Source organism: Charadrius vociferus, unplaced genomic scaffold (assembly GCF_000708025.1).
Source record: "Charadrius vociferus isolate BGI_N301 unplaced genomic scaffold, ASM70802v2 scaffold134, whole genome shotgun sequence".
In the NCBI taxonomy this organism is placed as follows: Eukaryota; Metazoa; Chordata; class Aves; order Charadriiformes; family Charadriidae; genus Charadrius; species Charadrius vociferus.
In genome coordinates, this window is record NW_009648333.1 from 860,001 (window position 1) to 880,865 (window position 20,865).

The 20,865-nt window shown below is 37.7% G+C and overlaps 1 protein-coding gene across 1 annotated transcript; it reads left to right on the top strand.

Annotated features, from left to right (window-relative positions):
- Nucleotides 1-511: 511 nt before the first annotated feature.
- On the top strand, nt 512-15,790 carry NSUN7 (NOP2/Sun domain family, member 7). Its single transcript, XM_009885002.1, has 11 exons — nt 512-824; nt 1,211-1,269; nt 2,484-2,614; nt 3,802-3,954; nt 5,226-5,409; nt 7,019-7,229; nt 7,843-7,986; nt 8,739-8,840; nt 9,384-9,501; nt 13,344-13,461; nt 15,143-15,790. Exons 1-11 carry the CDS (start codon nt 512-514, stop codon nt 15,788-15,790), a joined length of 2,181 nt encoding a protein of 726 aa, XP_009883304.1.
- The last annotated feature ends 5,075 nt before the right edge of the window (nt 15,791-20,865 follow it).

Consider the following 20,865-nt stretch of genomic DNA (forward strand, 5'->3'; position numbering starts at 1 on the left):
GTGGACAAGCATGTGGAATTCACTGCAACTCTTTTCAAGATGGTTCTTCTTTGGAAGAGACAATGTCTGCTTTGAAATTTCTGTAGTGTCTTTTTATTAAAGAAGAATTTCTAGTAAGAGATACTATTCTGTCTGCAATAATAATGCTTCTTAGTAGACACAGAGAATCATCTCTGCATATAGTCTGCTTAGGATCATTTATTGTAAAGCACTGACATCTTTGAAACAAGTAACTGGTCTTCGTATCTGCATTAGTGAAAATAAATAAGGTAAGAAAACTATTGCAAATACTTCTCTAAGTAGATGATAAGACATACAGAAGTATAGATGATATACATATATATGTATTTTCAGGATTAGAGGCTACAAAGGAAAACAAATTCTATTGAAAACCTGAAAATGAAGGGAAAAGTATATTCTAGTGAAAGAAAATGTTGTAATTCAATACAAACTTTTTTTTGCAGAGGCAGCAGGATTGTGACTTGCACTTGCACAGTCAGCAACTGGAAAAATGCCAGGCTCTAAAAGTAACTTGGTGTCTTTACATGAGGATGTTACAAATGATACTTCAGACTTGAGTGAAATGAAAATTTCAGATGAAAAAGGATCTGTTGAAAAAAGGACAATGGCTCTGATTGAGAAGAATGGCTATCACGACTGCGTATACATAAACGCAGCTAAGATTTTTCAAGGCATTCATACTGAAAAGTGTAAGGATAGAATATTGGTGCGGTATGGTGATGACTCAGTATCTCCCGTGCTGACTTTTAAAGATGACTATTCCCGGCGTGTGTCTTACGAACTGGCTTTCAATGCTCTAAAATGTAAGTACAAAAATTTTCCAAGAATTGCAAACAGAAATGATGCAGGAGAGAAAATATGGAAAAACAAAGTGTTTAGTTTCTGCCTGACAGCAGAGATCTGGGGAATTTTTTGTTAAACTGCAGGTTACTACTAGACTATTCGTATCCCTCAAATATTTAAATATATCTAAGTGTTGTTAGCATTTTGTGAAATCAAACATTTAAACTCTGTACTTTTTCATGTATAAGGAATTATACTTATTTATAGTTGCTACTGTTTGTGATTCAATTTGCCCTTAATTTTCATGATGTTTAAACTTCCAGCTTTTTCTTCAGTGATTTATAAGTTTTTCTTTTTCTTCCATAGATTTTATAGCGTGACTTGTCAATACTTTCTTTTTTTGCAGATCAAGATCTTCTTGAAGAAATATTGTTAGATAGTTGCGTTTACCCGTGCCACTCAATAGTAAGTGAACATTTTTGCGAGGAAATAAATGTTGTATTTTCTGAGTTGATGTAATTAGAATATTTTCTGAGGATTCAAAGAAAGAAGGTAGGAGAGTGCACTGCTTACTGCAGTGTAATGCTTGATGTGATGTTGTCCACGAGCCAGGCCATGTCCATGTGCTTTCCTTCCCAGCTGGTGTGCCCTTGTGAGTGGGCAAAAAAATTCATGTTCCCTTCCTGTCCCTGGGAGTTGTAGAGCATGGAGTGAACCCCATCAGACAAAAGAATGTACTGAACCCATGTTTCATTTCCTGGGCAAACTGTATTGTATACAAATATGGTACTTGACTGGCAAAAATTGGTCCAGCTTACTCTCTCAACATGCTTTTCTGCTTTGACATGAAAAGAAATCTAGAGCTGGCAGGGTAACCTGCTGGTCCTTTTGGTTTAGTCTTTGATGCTTTTGAAAATTACAAGATGAATTTGAACTGATTTTATTTGTGGAGATTTATGTGAGCCAGCAAATGATCTAACAGATTTGATTTTTGGCTTGTTTTTGTAAGGAGGTAAGACTTATGTGGTAACATTTTGTGTTTGGTGGTATTTCCCTAATAACTTGAGTTTTCTAGCTATTTTCGGTCATATTTGTGAGAAAGGTAGGAATTTTCAAAGGCGTTAAGAACTGTAGGAATTTCATGAAAAGAGGTAGACAAAAGGAACTGCAGTGCTATTAATTACTGTCCCTAAGAAGGAGGTGCTCCCTGTTCTAAACATTTAGACATGGGAAGGAGATTTTACATGTGTCCTAACTGCAGAATGGTTATTATAATGGACCTTATCAGTTGTTATATGCCGAAGAATCCCACAAGAGACAAATTGATAGATGTGTTTGTTAGCTTAGCTATTCAAGGAGCTACTTTATGAGGAGAGAATAATTTCAAAGTTTAAATTCTGATAACATTAGAAGTTGTTAAGATACAGTATATTATCTGTGTGTACGGAGAATGTTTTTAGTTTTGATAAGCTAAAAAACTTTTAAGTTGTGTTTTTGAGTTTTTAAAAAATTCTTCAGTGTTTTACTAACTCTCTATGAGGAATTACTTTCATATTGTTAAAAATAAGCATTTCAGTCATCTCATCTTACATGGGAGACTGCTGTTTGATATGGATGTTTTGGGAGAAGTAAGGCATGCGTTGTGTCACTTTCTCTATCCAGTTGCTTTTCTGTTGCAGCCAGATGAATTAACCAGCTTGCTTGTTGTGATGCTTTATGACCTACAAGAGCGAAAGTTTCAAGCACGAGAGATTTTTGATGAAGAGGAACCTGTAGCAGAAGTTCAGAAAATAGAGCGTTATCTATACAGGTATACACGCTAAGAACTTTTTGTTCATATATATTAGCAGAAATACAGATATGTATAACCGGTACCTTTTCTTTATAATTGTCAATATTACAGATGTCTTTCAACTTCAGATTTTATGGGCTTTGTTTTTATTTTTAATGAGAACCTAGTTTGAAGGGAAACTTTTGTATTCCTATAGTTAAAAATACAGCTAACAAACCGTCTTTATATTGTGGATTGTTTTCCTAGAAAAAAGTATCTTATTTTGGAGTCGTTGAAACTTTTTTCATACAATTTTAGAAAATAAATGAAATGGTAAACATTTATAAATATGAGTGTAATAGAGTCAAGAGATCATGGAGTGGAATAATACCTGTTTGTTTAGCAATACTGCTATTACAGAACTTTGTTAAATATTATTTTAAGTAGTTAGAACAAAAAAAAGAGGATACGTAAAATAAACATTTTAAGTAGTATTCAAGTATTTCTTTTTCGGTCTGTTGATGAACTCAACAGGCATTTGTTGGACAAAATTGTATTGCTGCTGGATTTAGAATAGCCCAAAAAGTTCATGAATATCCTAAGTGCAAGGTATTCCTGGAGGGCAGTAAGTAATATACCTTGACATCTGAAGTAGCTCACCAGCAATTTTTATTTGCTTTGAAGTGTCACGTATCAAAATTGTGTGTAAAGCTTGTGGGAAGGAAAGACTGGGAATATTTCCTCTGAGATTTTCAGGTAATAATAATAAAACTGAGTGCTGGTTGCCATCATACTTGTGTTGTTTCTGTACACATTTAGAGGTCACCTTTCATCAAGTGCTTGTTCCGCACATACATGTATTTATATCTTCAAACATACAAAAAAATCATGATTGTATTCCACCGGTTGCAGCTCCAAAACATATTTGCTCTTTTTTTTTAGCTGTCTTAGAAAATTGATGTATTTGAGAGTCATCTGTCATAATTCCAGTCCTGTGTGCATTGAAGTGAAACAATCTTAGCTATGCACTACTTACCTTGCATCTACCGTTGTCTAGGGTAGAAGATGTCCTAGTGAAATGTATATTTTCTGTAGCAGCTTGCAAAATGAGGCCTCACTTTTGGTTTTGGTTTCTGAGCAAGATAGTATTGTAAGATAAATGTTTATTGCAATATTTCTATGCAATATTTCTAAAATTTATTCAACTTGTGATTACGTTTTTGTAGTTTTAGGACCAAGTTGGCAGCTGCACTAGCAAGATGTCGCATCAAACATGGTGCTCTTTCAATTGAGTACATTCTACCAGAAACCATACGGAAGCAGGAACAAAGGGCTTCTGCTTTACCTTTATGTGTTTGGATAAACACATTTAAAATCAGGTAAGGTCTTTAAAGTATCATTTAATATTGATGTTTTTACATATGAAGTGATATAGTTTACTACACACTTGTTTTAGAATTTTCAGGTGATACTATTACCAGTAATTTAAGTTTCTTATGGTAAATTCTGCTTAGTCCAGTGATCCTGCGTTATGTTTGTAGTTTTTATATATTGCAGTAATGGTATTCATAAACTGTAATAAAATTGTGAAACAGTTTTTCTTACTATTTTGTTGCTTGTGTGGATCTTTCACCAAATAAATGAGGAAATAAAGTTAGAAAAAACTATATGGGTGAGTGAACTCTGTGACAAAAAATAAAGAGAAAACTTCTTTAAAAGTGGGTGTATTGCTGTAAGCCATAGCATTGGCAAAGGGTGCTAACACAGGTACAATACTTAATACCGGTGTTTATTCTGTAAGGATGGTATAAACTTGAAATAAAAATACGCTTTTTAAAATCCTTATATTCAGTGGGCTTCTATATATGGAACACTGTTATTCCCATTTCTGTACTAACTGACATATGAACCATACCAGGTTATCCTGTTAGCTATTTTGTTAGACAGGTAATCCATTTTATTATGTTTTCAGTGATTTTGTTTTGATACTCTTGTTTTGTACCAGTGTTCTGTGCTTAGGTTATCGGCGCTAAAAGCTAGAGAAGGTGTCTTACTCTGGTTGTGATTTTGACTGAACTAAAAGCTGCTGCGTTGATCCTATGTTTAATGTACCATATAAGCCTATGGCACTGTCTGAGACTGCATTTCAACACATAGTTCTCGGTGTTTACCTTTATGTTGGTTGGCGTTACCTTTAAATTTTTATGATATTTGAATTGCAAACCTCAGCATTTATGCCTTCATTACATTTACACAAGGATTATTTCAGTTATCAGCCATTACGTTCATTGGCGAGCTGGGCTAAATTGGAAGCAATTGAAAGAACTAACCTATTCCAGCAGTAGATTTGCTACAGTATCTCCTTAGCACATGGACATTTATGTTTTGATGCTTTGAATCATCCTCTGGAGACACATGCCTCTTTCTTAAATTATTTTATCAGACTTATTAACTTAATTGTTTCAAACCAGAACTTATATGCCTAAAATAGAGTGAATTCCCCTCCTGCATTAGGCAGCATTGCATTCTGTATATACCTATGTGTATACACACACTAATAAAATAAAAGGCAAAAATCCATATAATCAACGTGAGCGATATTGCTTAAGTAGCTGTTGTATATTTAATGGTTCGAGTTGTATGTTAACAGCCTTCAAGATGTTTTTGGAGATTTGAAGAAGAAGGGATTCACAAGAGTTGAATCTGTGTCAGACTTCGACCGTTACACATACTGTATGGACCAACATTGCCATGATGTATTGGTTTTTCCTTCTTCTCTGAAAGAAGAACTGCTTAATTTAGATCTTTTTGTAGATTGCAAACTCTTACTGCAGGTGAGTTGATGTAGCCCTTGAATGATATGATCTGCAAACTAAAATAACGCTTTGCATTAGAGTGAGGTCATGTATTGTGCGACTGTCCTATTAAATCAGTCAGGCAGCACCATACTCTCAAAAGGTTTTGGATGTTTTTAATAATCAGAAAATTAGAAACTGATTCACTTAAGAAATTTAGCATGCAAATGGTAATGCTTATAATTGATAGCTACAATTAAATTAGTAAAATGTTTTAAATTTAATCTTAAAACTGTTGAAATAAACATCGAAAGTGGTCAAAGAGGCAGTCTCACTTCTGAAGACGTGAGGAAAGTTTCTATGTAACTCTTCGTGCGTTACCCCCAGTTAGTAGATAATGGTATGCTAATATTATAACATCTCTTCCTCCTCAACTGCATATTTGTGATGGAATGATGACACTTCTTTGTATTTTGTGAAGTGTTCCTAAATCTCCATAAATGCCACCGGTCTTTTTCCTAACTTGCCATCATTAGTCTCTCCAGGCAAGACTGGTTGGAAGTTCCTGTAGTGGAATGGTGGTTTGGAGTAACCCTGCAACAAGACACAACCACAATTTATCTAAAGTGTCTGATGATTCTTGAGTGCTTAGCAGAAACATTTCAAAGGACATTTTCCCTTGATGCTTAGCATTTTATGGAAATTTTCACCTGAAAATCTATTGCCCAACTTACCAAGTAAACCTGAGTATCTCATTCCAATGGGTATATTTTGAATAGAAGACTTGCAGAAAAGAACCCTGCATGACAGCCCCATATGTCACCAGAACAAATTCTGAGTATTACTACTTAAGAATATTCAAAGTTAGGAAACAGAACCCTCAAAAACTCCATCTCTGTTTGGTGGGGTAGGGTGGTACTTGAATGGTGTAAGTAGGTACGTGGACATTAATGTGAACGTAAAGGATTAGCTTTCTTTTTTTTTCTTTAACACCAGTATTTGCCAGATTTGGGGAAAAACTTGGTACCCATGGTTCATATCTTCACTCTTTGCCTTTTAAGTAGTTTGATGGAGATAATGTTTGATAATGTTTGATATGTATCTTTCTTCAGCATCTGTCATATGACATCATTTACTCTTGGAAATGTGCTTCTTGCATTCAAATCTGCCGCAGTGTTCAACTTTCAGCAAAATCTTAGTTTTTTATCTGCAAGGGCTTCATTTCTCCTACAATTATCTTTAAGAGCTGTGTGAATAGTTCTGCATTTCTCTGTTGAGCTGCCTCTGAGGATGAAATTTTGCATATTGTGGCCTATATTTGTCTTTTCTGGAACTGGCTGTCATTAAGAGTTCCTCCTTATGGGCATGATAGGCACTTAATATTTATTTTCACCTGTAGATGTTATGCTTTCTTATGCATTAGTCAGAATTAAATTATTTAATTATAGTGAGTTTAACTTAATAAGATCCTTGCTTTTATACTTTATTTAATTCTGTATTATCAGCTATCCATGATTAGTTTTTCTCCTCCCCTCTTTCTAGGTTGTAATGCAAACAATGAAATACTTTCCTAATTTGGAAAGGAAGCTTGGCGCTCAAGGAAACCAAATTAGTTGGTCATATTTAATTTTGTGTCATTATTTTCTAGGATAAGTCTCGCAGCCTTGCCGTACACTCTGCACAGGCACTGTTGGATAAGGATGATGACATTATAGTGGCTCACATAGGTTCCCATCTGACCATTGCCCATATGTCAGCCCTGACAGTTCACAGCATGTCCAGAATTCTTGTGTGTGGTGTAAAATCTTCAACAAAAGCAGCTGAACTGAGGAACTTGTTTAATCACATGGGATGTAAAAGTAGGTGTTAAAACAGTTGGCATGCATAAAGTATTGTAATGTAGATGTTTGTGATACCTATAATATGACATACTTCTATCAGGATTCAGAGGTCTTATGTTTGAGGATTTGGGGAGGGCAGTAACAATTTATTTGTTGCCACAAGATGAACTGACAACTCCTCAGCGACAATAAAGTTACTCAAAAGTTGCAGATTAACTGTCATAGATGCAGGCTCCTGGAATGTCAGAGTGAAGTTTTCCATATAAGTAATTACTATATAGTGGTTGGTGTCGCTGGTAGCTGGGAACTTTTGGGTCCCTTTGTTTGGTGTCTTGGCTGTTGCTTTCAGTCTGATTTTCACCTGTTTCTGAGAGTGTTAATCAAAACCACATGCACTCATCGGGTTTACCCAGAGGACACAATTGAAACAGAACACAACAGGACTCTGGAATGCCATTAGCAGCGGAAGACACTAAGGTCTAGTCCGTCTGTCTGTGGGACATACTTTTAGAGGATCTAGCTCTATGGAAGTCTGTGTGACACCACAGTCTCTTCACCTGTATCACATTAAAATTAGGCAGGTTTCCTTGCATGTAGAACTGTTGAGTGTTTCTTTTTTTTTTTTTTCCAGATATTCAGTTGTTAGATGAAGACTTTACTGAGATTGAACCAACAGACTTGAGACTTCAAAAGGCAAAAGTTATTTTGCTGCTACCACAGTGCTCTGGGCTGGGTGTTGGCAATCCAATAGACTTTATTTTAAATGAACACGGAGGTAACTTTTGACACAGTAGCTCATGCTTTCTGGTCAAAATAATATTCAGGTGTTGTGGCCTGGGCATCGTAGCTGCTTCAGTAAATTGTATCATTTTGTAAAATACCCTTTTAGATTTTTATTTTAACTGCTATAAAACATATGTATTAAGTAACTTCCACAATTCTGTATGTTTAGTGTACATGTGGGCTACTATGGAAATATAAAAGAAAATAAATAAATTACTCAGATGATTTTTCCACACAAAGTGAGCAAGAACATACTTGGCCTATCATAGGATTCTCAACAAGAAAACAAAATATTTCTAGGTGGCACCGAAGGATTAAGAGTGTTTTGTAAAAGCAATTTCAAGTTGATACATGAAGTTTGAGGGTTATTCTGGGGAGCAGAGTGTATATAGCCTTTCTTTTAAAATAGAAAGACTTTAAGACTAGAAAGGTAGGAAATTTATTTCAAGATACAAATGAGTATATATGATTTTCCCGTGATTACATTCCTTTATTGATTGTTTGTATAAGTATTCACTGCACAATTCTCATTAAATAGAAACAAATCAGAGGCAGTAGTAATTACAGGTGAAGAGGGAAAGAAGAATCATGTAGGCATTCCTTGGTATTCTAATTCATAAAACCTACCTTCCCACACTGCACCAGTAATAAACAGGTCTGTTAGCAAAGCATTTTCTGCAAACAGTCAAATTTTAAGACACCGATACAAGTTGCATTAATAAATTTACAACTCTTTGCGTTTAGATGCAGGATTGCTAAGAGACCTTTTCCAAGGATCAGTATCTGAGGATAAACTCGCTACTCTTGCTGAGCGGCAGCTTAATGAGTTGATGCATGCAATGAAATGTAAGTGTGCTAGCTCTGGATTTCTGGGAACACCTTGTACTACCAATTCCATGGTACCGCCACCAGTTTTTCCTATAGTAAAAAATACACTGATTAGTCTATTAGTTAACAGTAAGTGTGTAACCAAACCCCCTAAATAATGATCTCCTCAAGTTTAAAGGTGTATCTGTGTGCTAGTATTCACCAGCCATTAATACAATAATCTTCAGCACTGTGTATTGAACTGGCTTAGTCATACTCTGCTTCAGAAAAGGCATAACTGTAATCTGACTCCATCTTCATGCTGCCACTTTCTTCCCCCCTCCTTTGGCAGCTGTGTGAAAAGATTGGATAAATCCATGAATTTCTGCTGAAATTGGCAAATACTTGAAAAAATTTATTAGAAAACGCTAGAGACTGAATACTAATGTGTGTGGGAGGATATATTTTATTTGTAAAAAAGTGACATCCAAGCATAATTTTTATGCTGGTTTCAGTCCTTACTAAACCACTCTGTATGAGGAATTTGAAGAGTAGAAATTATTTTTTTTGTTTGTTTTGTAGTTACCAAAGTACAAGCTATTGTTTACTGCACTTGTTCAGTTTACCCAGAAGAAAATGAACTAGTAGTGAAGAAAGCACTGGAATTGCGAGTGGAAGGAAATAAACTACAGCCGTATAGGTATGGAATAAGTAGTTTTGTTTATGGAAAAAATAAATATAACTTTAAATTGTAGCATAATTCTTATGCTAGACTGATCTGTGTCTTTCATTAGATTAACATTTAAAATATTTTTTTGCTACCTCTTATTCCATTCCTTTCGATGTTATGAGAGTACTAAGTAGCATCCTTTTGACTTTTTCGTCCAATATTTTTGTTCCCACCTGAAACAGAGATGGGAGGAAAGCATCACTGGTTGGAAAGAGCATTGTGGTGAGCTTCTGATTGAGCTATTGCTTTCATCCTATCGGTATTCAGAGAGTGAAGCTAGTTTAAGATAAAATGGAGACGAAGTCAGGGAACTTGCTAGCATGCTCTCTGCTTCCCACATAGAACAACGAAACCAGGTCTTAAAATGTGAGAATAATACAGAAGAGAAAGAACCTCTGCTGTAGGATTGCTCATCCCGGTATTCAGATGAATGACTTTTGGGGGGAAAGGGTACAGTAAGAGAACATTCTGTGCAATCATAACAGATACAAATATGTATGAAAAAAGTATGTGTGTTCAAATATGTATGAAAAAAGTATGTGTGTTGCATACTTTGTATGTAGTTAAAACCTGTCAGCTGCCACCCCTGTCAGCTGGAGAAATTGTTAAAAGACTGATGGGTACTTTCTGGGTTTTCCTTTCAGTCACAGTAGATAAATGCAAACAGTTGGCACTTGCTTGCACGTAGATACAGTTGATTACAGGATGTGGGTTAAAAGAGTTCATGTTGCGAAAAGCACCAGAGAGTAATACTGTATTTTTAGATTTTATATTATCTTAGATGACGTTAATGACTTGGCCGTCGTGGGGAAAGGTACTGTGGCTCAAGGTATAGAACCATAGAATAGTTTGGGTTGGAAGGGACCTTTAAAGGTCATCCAGTCCAACCCCCCTGCAATGAGCAGGGACATCTTCAACTAGATCAGGTTGTTCAGGGTCCCATCCAGCCTGACCTGGAATGTTTCCAGGGATGGGGCATCTACCACCTCTCTGGGCAACCTGCGCCAGTGTTTCACCACTTCTCCTCATTGCAATTCAGTGTAGTTAAATTTTGCATGATTAAAATAGTAAATGTTAACTGTGGCCATTCCAGAGAATTTTAAAAATAGGTATATTATGCGTAATGTTAAGATACAGTACAACAAACTGTATCTTCCTGCAAATCACCGATAGAAAAGAACAGCCTGCTTGAATTTTTATGCTAAATGGGATGAAATCAGGGTATGTCTTGCTTATGATGCTATGCTTGTCCAAAAGCGTTTATGGACTCTTGCTGTAAATTGTGTTTTCCTTTGGGATTTGAAATTTGTGAAGTCTGTCATGTTTTGACCTCTATGCTCCTATTAGTCTATGGGGAGAACTAGGAGGTCCTTGGAACATAATGGTCTCTGAATTAGTTGAACGTAAATAGTAGATAAATTTATGATACATATAACAAAATTTGTATTAAAAAAAATCTGAGGGTTTTTTTTTTCTGGAGCTTTAATTTTTTTCAGGAAAAAAAATCCCTCTTGTCTAAAACACCTCCCATCCCCCTGAAGCCAAACCAAAATCTATTCAGTGTTCTGCAGAAACATGAGACTTGTCACACCACCAAGTTATACTTCTGCTTTCAAATACAAGGTAATCTCAGGTCATAAGAAAGGGACAGTAAAATTACATTAGGATTTTTGCAGACCTGAGCAAATTTGTGACTGAAGACTGACCGAACTTCATAAGTGGCGATTCCAGAATCAGTTCCTCCTTCACTGTCATGCATGTATCTTGGATGTCTTCATGCATAGTTCTTGCTACAATGAAGCTGCTGGTAACCAGCATAAACAGAGCAGTAATAGAACACCATAAATAAAATATATAGTGTGATTATGCTTGCCTTAAGATGAAAGCTCAAGCTGTATAAGATGCATGTACTACTTATGACAGTTCCTTGTATACTTTCCTTAGAGTTAATTAGGTAACTTAGTTGACTAAAAGAATGCAGGGTAGAATGAAAACCTCTCTCGCAGAGTTACTAGTACCTGTGTTCACAGCAGTGTCTTTGAGAGGCAAGTTATACCAATAAAACAGCCTCTGTGATCATCACAGATCTATTCGGTTTCCTTTTCCAAGAAGATTGAGGGCTTTCAGGAAACTCTTACACCAGTTGTACTTATGTGTATGATATCTTTTAGAATTACTCTGCAGTGCTGGAGTACTGCCGAACAAAATAAGGCTGTGCTGGAGTTTGGGGTCATATAGCTGGTCTTAGGGCTGTGACATCATAAAGGTGGTTTCAAACATGTAAGTGCATCTTAGACAGTGGGTACCTCAAGGATGTGACAATTTATAGCAAAGGCTTTACCTTACGTAAGGGTACACGTGGTGAGCAGGTGTGCCCAGAGGAGAATCTAAACCATTCATGCATTTCCCTTTGGCCTTTCAAATTTAATTTCTGCATCAATTTTCAGGGTCAGACCACCCGCTAAAGGAATTCCTGGTAACAATAATCTGTATATGTCAATCAAAATAAAGATGATCATCTTTTTGCATCGAATGATCTGATCTAAAAGCATCTAAAAATCTCCTATGTGTCACAGGATATAGAGTTTTATTTAGTAATGCAAGGATGTGAGCCTTGTAGTCTGTTTTACTAAGTTCCAAGGGACATAAAAAAAAAAATCCAGATTACAGTGAAAACTTGGGAACAGTTTTGTAGACTTCCCATTAGAAACGGACTAGCCAGCCAAATCGGGACATTGCTTACAACTATTGAATGCATTTCTGTGTAACCATCTTTGAACAAAACTCTGTCTCAAGAGGATCAAGGGAGCCTCAAAGAGGGGCTGTATCTTACAGTCCTCAGCAATGCAAAGAGGAGGGAGTAAAAGATGCATAAGGACATTTTGATAGCATTTTTCTGTACTGCAACAGTACTAGTTTAGCAGCCTTTACAAGCCAGGTCCTTGAGGCCTGAAAATAACAAGTAGGGATTACTGGAATACAGGGAGAATATGAGAAAGGGCTAGTTCTTCTTTCTCACTGATGCAGCGCAAAACTGTAATTTTGAAAAAACACCACTCGATTATTACAAATAGGTGATTTTTTTCTAACCTAAGGTTTTTAGCTTAGATAGCTATATTATTTATTATGAGCATATCCTTAATAATTTACAAGGGCATGTAGTGATAGGACAAGGGGTAACGGCTTCAAACTGGAAGAGGGTACATTGAGATTAGATAACGGGAAGAAATTTTTTACTCTGAGGGTGTTGTGGCACTGGAACAAATTACCCAGAGAAGCTGTGGCTGCCTCATCCCTGGAGGTGTTCAAGGCCAGGCTGGATGGGGCTTAGAGCAACCTCGTCCAGTGGGAGGTGTCCCTGCCCGTGGCAGGGGGGTTGGAACTAGGGGATCTTTAAGGTCCCTTCCAACCTAAACCATTCTATGATTCTAATTCAGTCAGCACTTCTGCAATTTCTGTGTCCTGCTCACTGTTTTCAGAGCATTCCCCAACTTCATGGACAATTTGATAATACAGTAATTGCAGGCCCAAGAAAGAACGTAGTTAACTATGTTCCTACATATTTATTATCTGGTGGTTAATTATTGGAAAAAATAAATGGGAATTATTGGAAAAAATACAAACCCCCAGATTTAATTCTAAAAAGCTGAATTCTTATGTCTTACTTGAATTGCAGTTTTTTAAAATGAAGATAAGGCTCTGCAAGACTGTCATTAAAAGGCATAATTTGGAAATTACTTCTAATATATCCTTGTTTATTTCCTTTTATATCCTTAAATATTATTTTCTGGTCATTTGTTTATTTTTCACAGGCTTATTCCTCCTGTTTTTTCTACTTGCTCCAATTCAAAGGCTTCCACTGAAACTTTTTTCAAAATGGAGCCATCGGAAATTTCCAGTGGCTGTTTTCTAGCTATTCTAGCAAGAGAGGTAAGCTAAGAAAATTACTATTTAAAAACATTTCACAGAAAAAGAATATCGCCAGTTTGCCACAAAAGAATATATGAAATGAGAGATTTAAAAAAAAAAAAATTCTGGCTGTTCTTTAGTTGTCTTAAGAACAAAGAAGAGGTGAGCAGCTGAAATGCGCCACTTCTAGAGTTTTATGCTGAGGACAGCTCTCCCAACACCTGCCTTTTCTTCTGGAGCTCTTCATGATCAGAGCAGTTTCTTGACCTGCGCCAGCGCTAGAAACATCTAGAGGAAACATACTGTTGCCATCACACCTTGGAACGAAGTACCCAGCTTGATTAGACTCACCATGAATGGTGTTTAGCAAAGTTGTTATGTCTGTATGCATTGACAAGGTTTGCCAGTGTCTAAGCAGACAGTTCACCCGTAGGGATTAAGGTTTCATTATAATTTGAATGAAATAGGTATGAATATGTTTCACAGAATCACAGAATGGTCAGGGTTGGAAGGGACCTCTGGAGATCATCTAGTCCAACCCCCCGTTTCTTTCTAGAACTAAGGCATATCTGGCTTGAAAGGCAGGGGTCTTTTCCTGAGTAAATGGAGAAGTCTTGGAATGATTCCTGAGGAAAGGCCTTAAAGGGCTAGTTTGCATCTCTGAGCATCAGCATTTTCCTCGTGGCTGAAAAAAGTAGGACTTCTTTTACCACAGGAGGGCAGGGAGCTAATTAGCATTTCATTGAAAATTAACAATATGAGACCTTATTTGGTTATTTGTACTGCTTTCTGTCATACTGCAATTACAGTGCTTGAAAGAAGCTTGTGTCTTGGGGAGAATTAGAAGAGGAAGATTTTATTAGAGTAAAGACAATCAGACACGAAAAGCCTTTCAGGTTATCTGCTATTGACCTCTTTGCAATGTAGAATATTTTTTTAGCCTGGCTGTCTGAGCTAATAAGTTTTAGTTACGTCTACCATATTCTCTCCCTCCAGAAAAAGAAACACTTTTGTTTCAGTTAGTTGATTTGAGCATTTTTTGAGTCAAACTCTAATGCACAGAAACAATTACTCCTAATTGCATCAAAGGCCAGTTTTAGGTGACTCTGGAAGTGAGCTTTTTTTGTGACATATAAAATGTGTACTGTGAAGCATAATTTCAACTGAAACCTCTGTTTTTCAGGTACCTACCCCTCTTCTTGCTTAGTTGTAAATAATTTCTTCCCCATTGCTTCTCTTTACATATTTGGATATTGACATGGTTCCTACTTAATCTAGTTTGAGAGTTCCTTGCTTATGTATCATGAGCAAGGATTTTCATTATGGTGAAAAATATTAATGTTTGATGTTATTGATAATATTTCTGTATTTTAGGAATTATTTCTGATACACACACATACAGATAGATGCTATTACAAATACATTACAGAGCAAGTCACTGTGGGAGCTGTGTTTCCCCTCTTCAGGCCTCTAGAGGGCAAAGTCTCTGAAGAGCAAACGCTTAGATACCACTGCGCACAACAGTCATGTTCTTAATTTCTTCAATAAATAGTTTGGTTAGCATTTATCACATGTCACTTACGTCTTTCTGCTGGATTCTGCCATAGTTTTCTCGAATTCTGAGGAATCTGGGATTAAAGTACTGAATTTGCAGCTCCGTGTTGTGGCTTAGATTTATTGTTGTTTCCTTTGACATTTTCAGAAAGGTTCTTCTGAAAATCTGTCTGTTAAAGACATTTTGGCTCGTGCTGCATCAAAGGGACTACTAGACGACCTTGTTGCAGAAAAATCAAAGGAAGAGGAGAAAAAGCAACCAAAAGTAACACAACGTAGAAATAATATTACTGGTGATGGTATAAAGCCGAAGATTGCAGAGCTCCTTCACCATCAAACTGTATCTAATATTAAGGCTGAAGCTTCCCCGTCTAAAGCAGTCAGTAACACACAACAAAAGAAGGTGAACCGAACAAACGGCTACGTTCAGCTCAAGAAATCTGTCAACCCCGTTTCAGACACAGCTCTGCCTAGAGTGCTGAAGCACACATCTCATCTGCCATCTGTGGGCAAGGCGCATGAAAGACAGACGCTTGCTAGAAAGGCATGCGCAGAACGCAAGAGGGTTGCATTGAAGACCGTGGAAATCGTTTTGCCTCCAGTAATAACACCATACGTAACTCGGCATGGGATCAAACCCAGGACATCAACTCATCCTGGCTTTCGTGGCTGGACTGCAGCCAAGGGTTTGGGTGGCAGGGTACCTCCAGCACCCACGGGTGGTAGGATACTTCCGCCAGCTGTGTCTAAAGCAGTCAGGCCAACTGTGCTTAGCCATCCTCGACCGTGGCTGTAAGACTCTTCAAACTTTGTCCCTACCTTTACAGAAAGGGTAAAGATTCCTGTATATATTAATTAATACACTTAGATTACAGTATATCTTTATGCAGGATAATCTTGCTGTGGGAAAAGAGATATATTATGGGGTATTTGCATGGAAATACCCATGTTAGATAGCAATTTTAAACTGGTAATTGCACCTTACAGTGAACGCAGCTCAGCTGCGTAAGGCCGATAGACCATTGAGGGGGCGAGATCAAAAAACTACAGCTTCTTGCTATACACTTTAAAGGGACAAGTTAAAGCATACAGGTTTGGATTTTTTTTTCCCCTCATGATCTTCATAGATCTATAGGAAATACTGTTTCAATTTTTTTTTTTTTTCTAAGGTGAGACTGCATTTTTTTTAAGTGGCTACTTCTCTTTACAAGTGCTAGATACCATTTTTGTCAGTTACTATTTAGACTGACACATAGAAAGTAAGCCCGGGGCAGTAAGCCAGTGAGCTCACTTTTGTTTCTAAAACTTAGGTGAACTTTTGTACAGACACCTGGCCAAGTACGCTGAAGCCCGTGCACAGGCTTCCTGGTACTTCCTCCCGTCGTTGCTACTCAGGTGTGCTTCGAAATAGTAACAACGAAAACTGGAAAAAATATTCTGATGCTAAAACCACTGAATTGTCATCAAAATGTCCTATCAGACTATGTCATGGGTCGTGACTGCTTTTTACCACCTTCCTTAACACAAGCGGTCTTAGTTGAAAAGAGCTGCGACTGTCAAAGTAAGTTATTTTTATAAGTGCTATAGCTGGTCAGCTGGATAACGACTGAACAGAGTAGTTTGTCTCTCTTTGGAAATAGCTGTAGACTTCTGCTCTCTGTCACTAGCAAATACAAAATAAAATAACTGTTTAAATATCTACAATTGTCTTTTAATCTGAGCAGAAGATAAAAGGGATACATAGAGATACTTTTAACAAGAATCTGATTTAGTATTGAATATGGACAGTATAAAAAAGGAAAATGTCAAACAATGATGGAATGACTGTAAGAGGAACCTCAAGAACTGTATTTATTTAGGGTACACTGTTGTAGAAGTGAAACAGAGACAGCATAGCAACATAAGACAGGCAAAGGTAGCCATGGCCCAGAAGAGTTTTCCTCTAGGCAATCATTTAAGATATTTGGCAAGAGTGTTGCCAGTAGTGTCAACAATATGGTATGGAATCTGAACCTATCTGATGTACACCTGAGACTGGATTTAGACCCTTCCAGAGAAAATGTTTTAACATCTCTATTTTTCTCCTCGCCTGCACCAGTCAATGTAGGTGGATCAGCACTACCTTTAGAAGAAAGGATGCGAATGATGTTACATCAGCAGTGTAGACTGCTGGCTCTTGTTCATTGGACAGATACTGCTGCTTCACTGAAGCACTGAAAATTTCTTTTAGCATTTTAACCTGAGCCAGCTGTCCTATTCACCTGCTGTATATCCCTGTGAGTAACCCGTGCTCCCGACCTGTTCCATTAACAGGATGAACTCTGTCCGCTCTTGCATCTAAACAAACTTGTAAGGATAGATCTAGACCTGTGCACATGCAATGTACAAAAATTAAAAAAAAAATAAAAATCACTATTTGATTTCAATACCATCTTGGAGGAGGAGAGAGTCCACATGTCATATGAAAGGAATGGGCAGTAAGGAGATTTGTGTTTTTTCCAAGATGGTTGTTAAATGCTTAAACTAAACTTAGAGACTGCAGCTAGAGAACTGAACTGTTTTTTTTAAATCAAAATCTCCATCGTTTGTTAAATGTAATTAAAATTACTTCTAAATGAACATACATCTGTCTGATGACAGTCGTTCTGGGCTACTTACGTAATATGCATCGTGATGTCGCACAATTGGCCTGGTTCTGCTCTCAGGATTCCGAGCCTTTGAAGCGTTAGGGAGGCTAAACCAGTTAAAGTCCTGCTGTCTTAACCAAGAGTAGTGAAGCGCTGGTAGTGAGGAATTTGATTCTGCAGGTCAGCAGCTTACTTTGTAAGCACTGACCATCGCCTGGTGGCAACACTTGGGGCTGACTTCAGATGGCTTGTCGGTAGAAGCCTGTATGCTCAGTTAAACACTCAATGACTTTTTACAGTAAAACTGTATCTTAAGTAACTAATTTTCTGTAATCCAGTTAGGTATTTGCAATATTCAACTAGAAACGGTCGGTTCAGCTTTCCAGATACAAAAGTGTCCATTGTCCTGCTCTCGCCTCTCAACAAGAAGCGTGTTTTTCCCCTCCCCTCAACCACAATTTGGAACAAAAAGAAACAATTTCCCAGTTTCATGGACCAGTAACAGTTGAGACAATCATTTTATGCAGCTAAATTTATTCTCAGAACAGATTACATTTAAATGTGGAGACGTGGTGAACAGCAGGGAAAGTTGTCCTTTTCGGTGTCAGTCAGGTGCTTTACGTAAGACTGAGCTCTGCTAATAACCAGTGGGTGTGTTCCCTTCTTTCTTACTGCTGTTAAATCAAACCGGCTTTCGCTGACTCTACAGCGCAAGTTTTAGCAATGTATTAATTAACCTGCCCAAGAAAGGAGTAACGGGGTTAATGATAATGCTGTAAAGGCTGAGCCCATATGAGCTGTTGAAATAAGAAAAGTTCTCTTTTGCACGGGTGCTTTACTAACAATTTTAGATCCCTAGTTAAATGATCTACGAAATGTTTGATAAAATGAAAAGGAATGTAGAACTCTTAGTGACACAGCACTGGCGCAAGCCATTAGATACTCCGCAGCTTGTCTTCCTCTGTTACGAAAGGCCATATTATTTCTATAGGCACAGGTGACTCCGCACACGAAGTATATGACTAAGAACTCATTTTACTGTGAATAGATTCTGTGCCCTTCCACGCAGCTTTTGTTACTCCTGTTTAAGCACGCTGCAGGTGCCCTCTCCAGCCGTCCATCTCCCCCACCCCCTCGCTCCCCTTCAGATGAAACAGTAAGTGGCTTAAATAAAACCTACAGCCAGCACTGCAGATGTCAAAAGAAAGGCTTTTATCTGATAGTCGTTGACTGTGCATATAAATCTCCTCGCTCCTGCAAGGGAGCGTACTAATGACATGACTGACATGTGATACTTACCTCTAACTTACTACTTGCCTTGAAAAAAATTAAGAAATTGGCTTTGCTTTACATGATTTTTCTACAGACTTCAATAAAAATGTGACTACAAATAATTACAAAGCCTGCCTTTTTTTAGGCAACCTATAGTGTACAGAGTGAAGAATGTTACAAGAGTGCGTCCAGTAAAGACAATACATCAACATAATAATGCAGGATATTTCAGTAAAAATAGAATAAATAAAATAAAAATATTTTAAGCTGTATTTAACAGGTTAATTTAAAATATGGCATCAGACATACAAGGCATAGTGAACATGGCTGCCTGCCTACAGAATCACTAGGTATTATAAAAAAATGCATAGATAACTGAGGGGTTGCTATAACATGAACAAAACCAGTGGCAGTTGCTCAAACACACGTACCCCATACATACTTTTTTGGCCATGGGAAAAAAAGTGTCTTAACATATTGTTTAACAAAAGAGAACTGGCTCTGCAATATTAGGCTCTGGTTCTGCAAACACCTGGGTGCACTAATCTTTTGGAGAATAAGGAGCTCTGCTGAAGCAAAAAGGCCACATATAGTCAGACCATTAAGCACACTACTTAAGTATTTGCAAAATCAACAACATTTGGTGAACAGACACAAAACTCTTAAAACATATTGGCAAGTGACCTACAGCTTTTCAAATACCTTTCTGTCTTCTCGTCAGCCCAGCCTGCGATTGCAGACTTTGCAGTGAAAGGTAACGAGATGTTCACAGCCTTGACAACACCAATGTAGGAGAACCTTTACATCGCTGTTTGCCACGTGTTGGGTTAGTTTAAAGGCTCCGGATCTCTCTTGGGGAGAATCAGCACTGTGCAGATGCAACTACAAAATTTAATTATACTGTTTAAAATTCAGTGTTGTAGAACAGCTGCAAAGCCCCAATCCTGGCGTTTGCAGCTGTAACTTTAAAATGACACTGTCAAAGTAGTTTCTGTAATTTAAAATAAAATAAAGTCGAAGTTTGACTCACTGGCACGATGATGAATAAAGAAACTTTAACCTCATAACCTCACAATCCTACCCTCTTGGTAGGACCCACTGTTAGCCACCACATTTTGATAGCAGCCGTGATAGGGAGTGAGCTTTTACGCTGCTCCTAGCAGAGGTGGTTGGCATCAATGCCAAATTAAACAAGCGCGGGTGCAAGCTGCCATCTCCGTGCTTTGAGACGTGGCCTTGTGGCCAGTTTAAACCGTTGGCGCTGCTCAAAGGAGTGGGTTTGGTCACATCCCCCCGCCTCCCCCTTCTCCCTGCCTACTTGGCATACGCAGCCGCTCCTCCAGCTGCCCCAGCGCTGGAGCTGGTGCGAAGGAGGCGACAGGAAGGCGAGCCTCGGGAGGGGACACCGCTGCTTCAGTGCGGAACCGCCGTCATAAAGAGATTTGAGATGGGTGGAGGATATTCCGGAGAGCTAAATTTAATTGCAATAGTTGCCTAGCTAGCCCTCACCTGACGCTTGCTCATACAGCAGGCTGAGTTTAGTTTAACGATTTTTCTGCATTTTTCAATGCAGAAATTTCTTGAATCATCATTCTTTTCCCCTTTTGTTCCTAACTTGCTTTGCCCAGGTGCTGCCGTTCATTTCTTTAGACAAGGAACTAAAAAGAAAATAGTTTATCGAACAGTCTTTTGCACAGTAAAATGAAAAAAAGAGTTCTTGTAATAACAACCTTGACAGTGTTCTTTTAAAACTACAGTAGGACCAGATTTGCAGTCTTGGGAGACAGTTACAGTTTGGAACATATCTATAAATGGAGGCAAAACATTTTTAACGCTAGTTAAAAATATCCTTAATGTTCCATTTCCAAAATTTGTACCTATCTGCAGGTCTAGGCAGAAGATGGCAAAGGGAGAGACTGAAGATGCATAACTGCAATTGAAAATTAGCCTGAAGTACAATTTTCAGGGGCGA

Excerpts from the sequence above, each read along its gene's own strand:
- NSUN7 (XM_009885002.1), top strand. The coding sequence starts at position 512 with ATGCCAGGCTCTAAAAGTAACTTGGTGTCTTTACATGAGGATGTTACA. Across the intron at positions 2,615-3,801 it reads ATAGAGCGTTATCTATACAG|TTTTAGGACCAAGTTGGCAG; the intron begins GTATACACGCTA and ends ACGTTTTTGTAG. Across the intron at positions 8,841-9,383 it reads GTTGATGCATGCAATGAAAT|TTACCAAAGTACAAGCTATT; the intron begins GTAAGTGTGCTA and ends TTTGTTTTGTAG.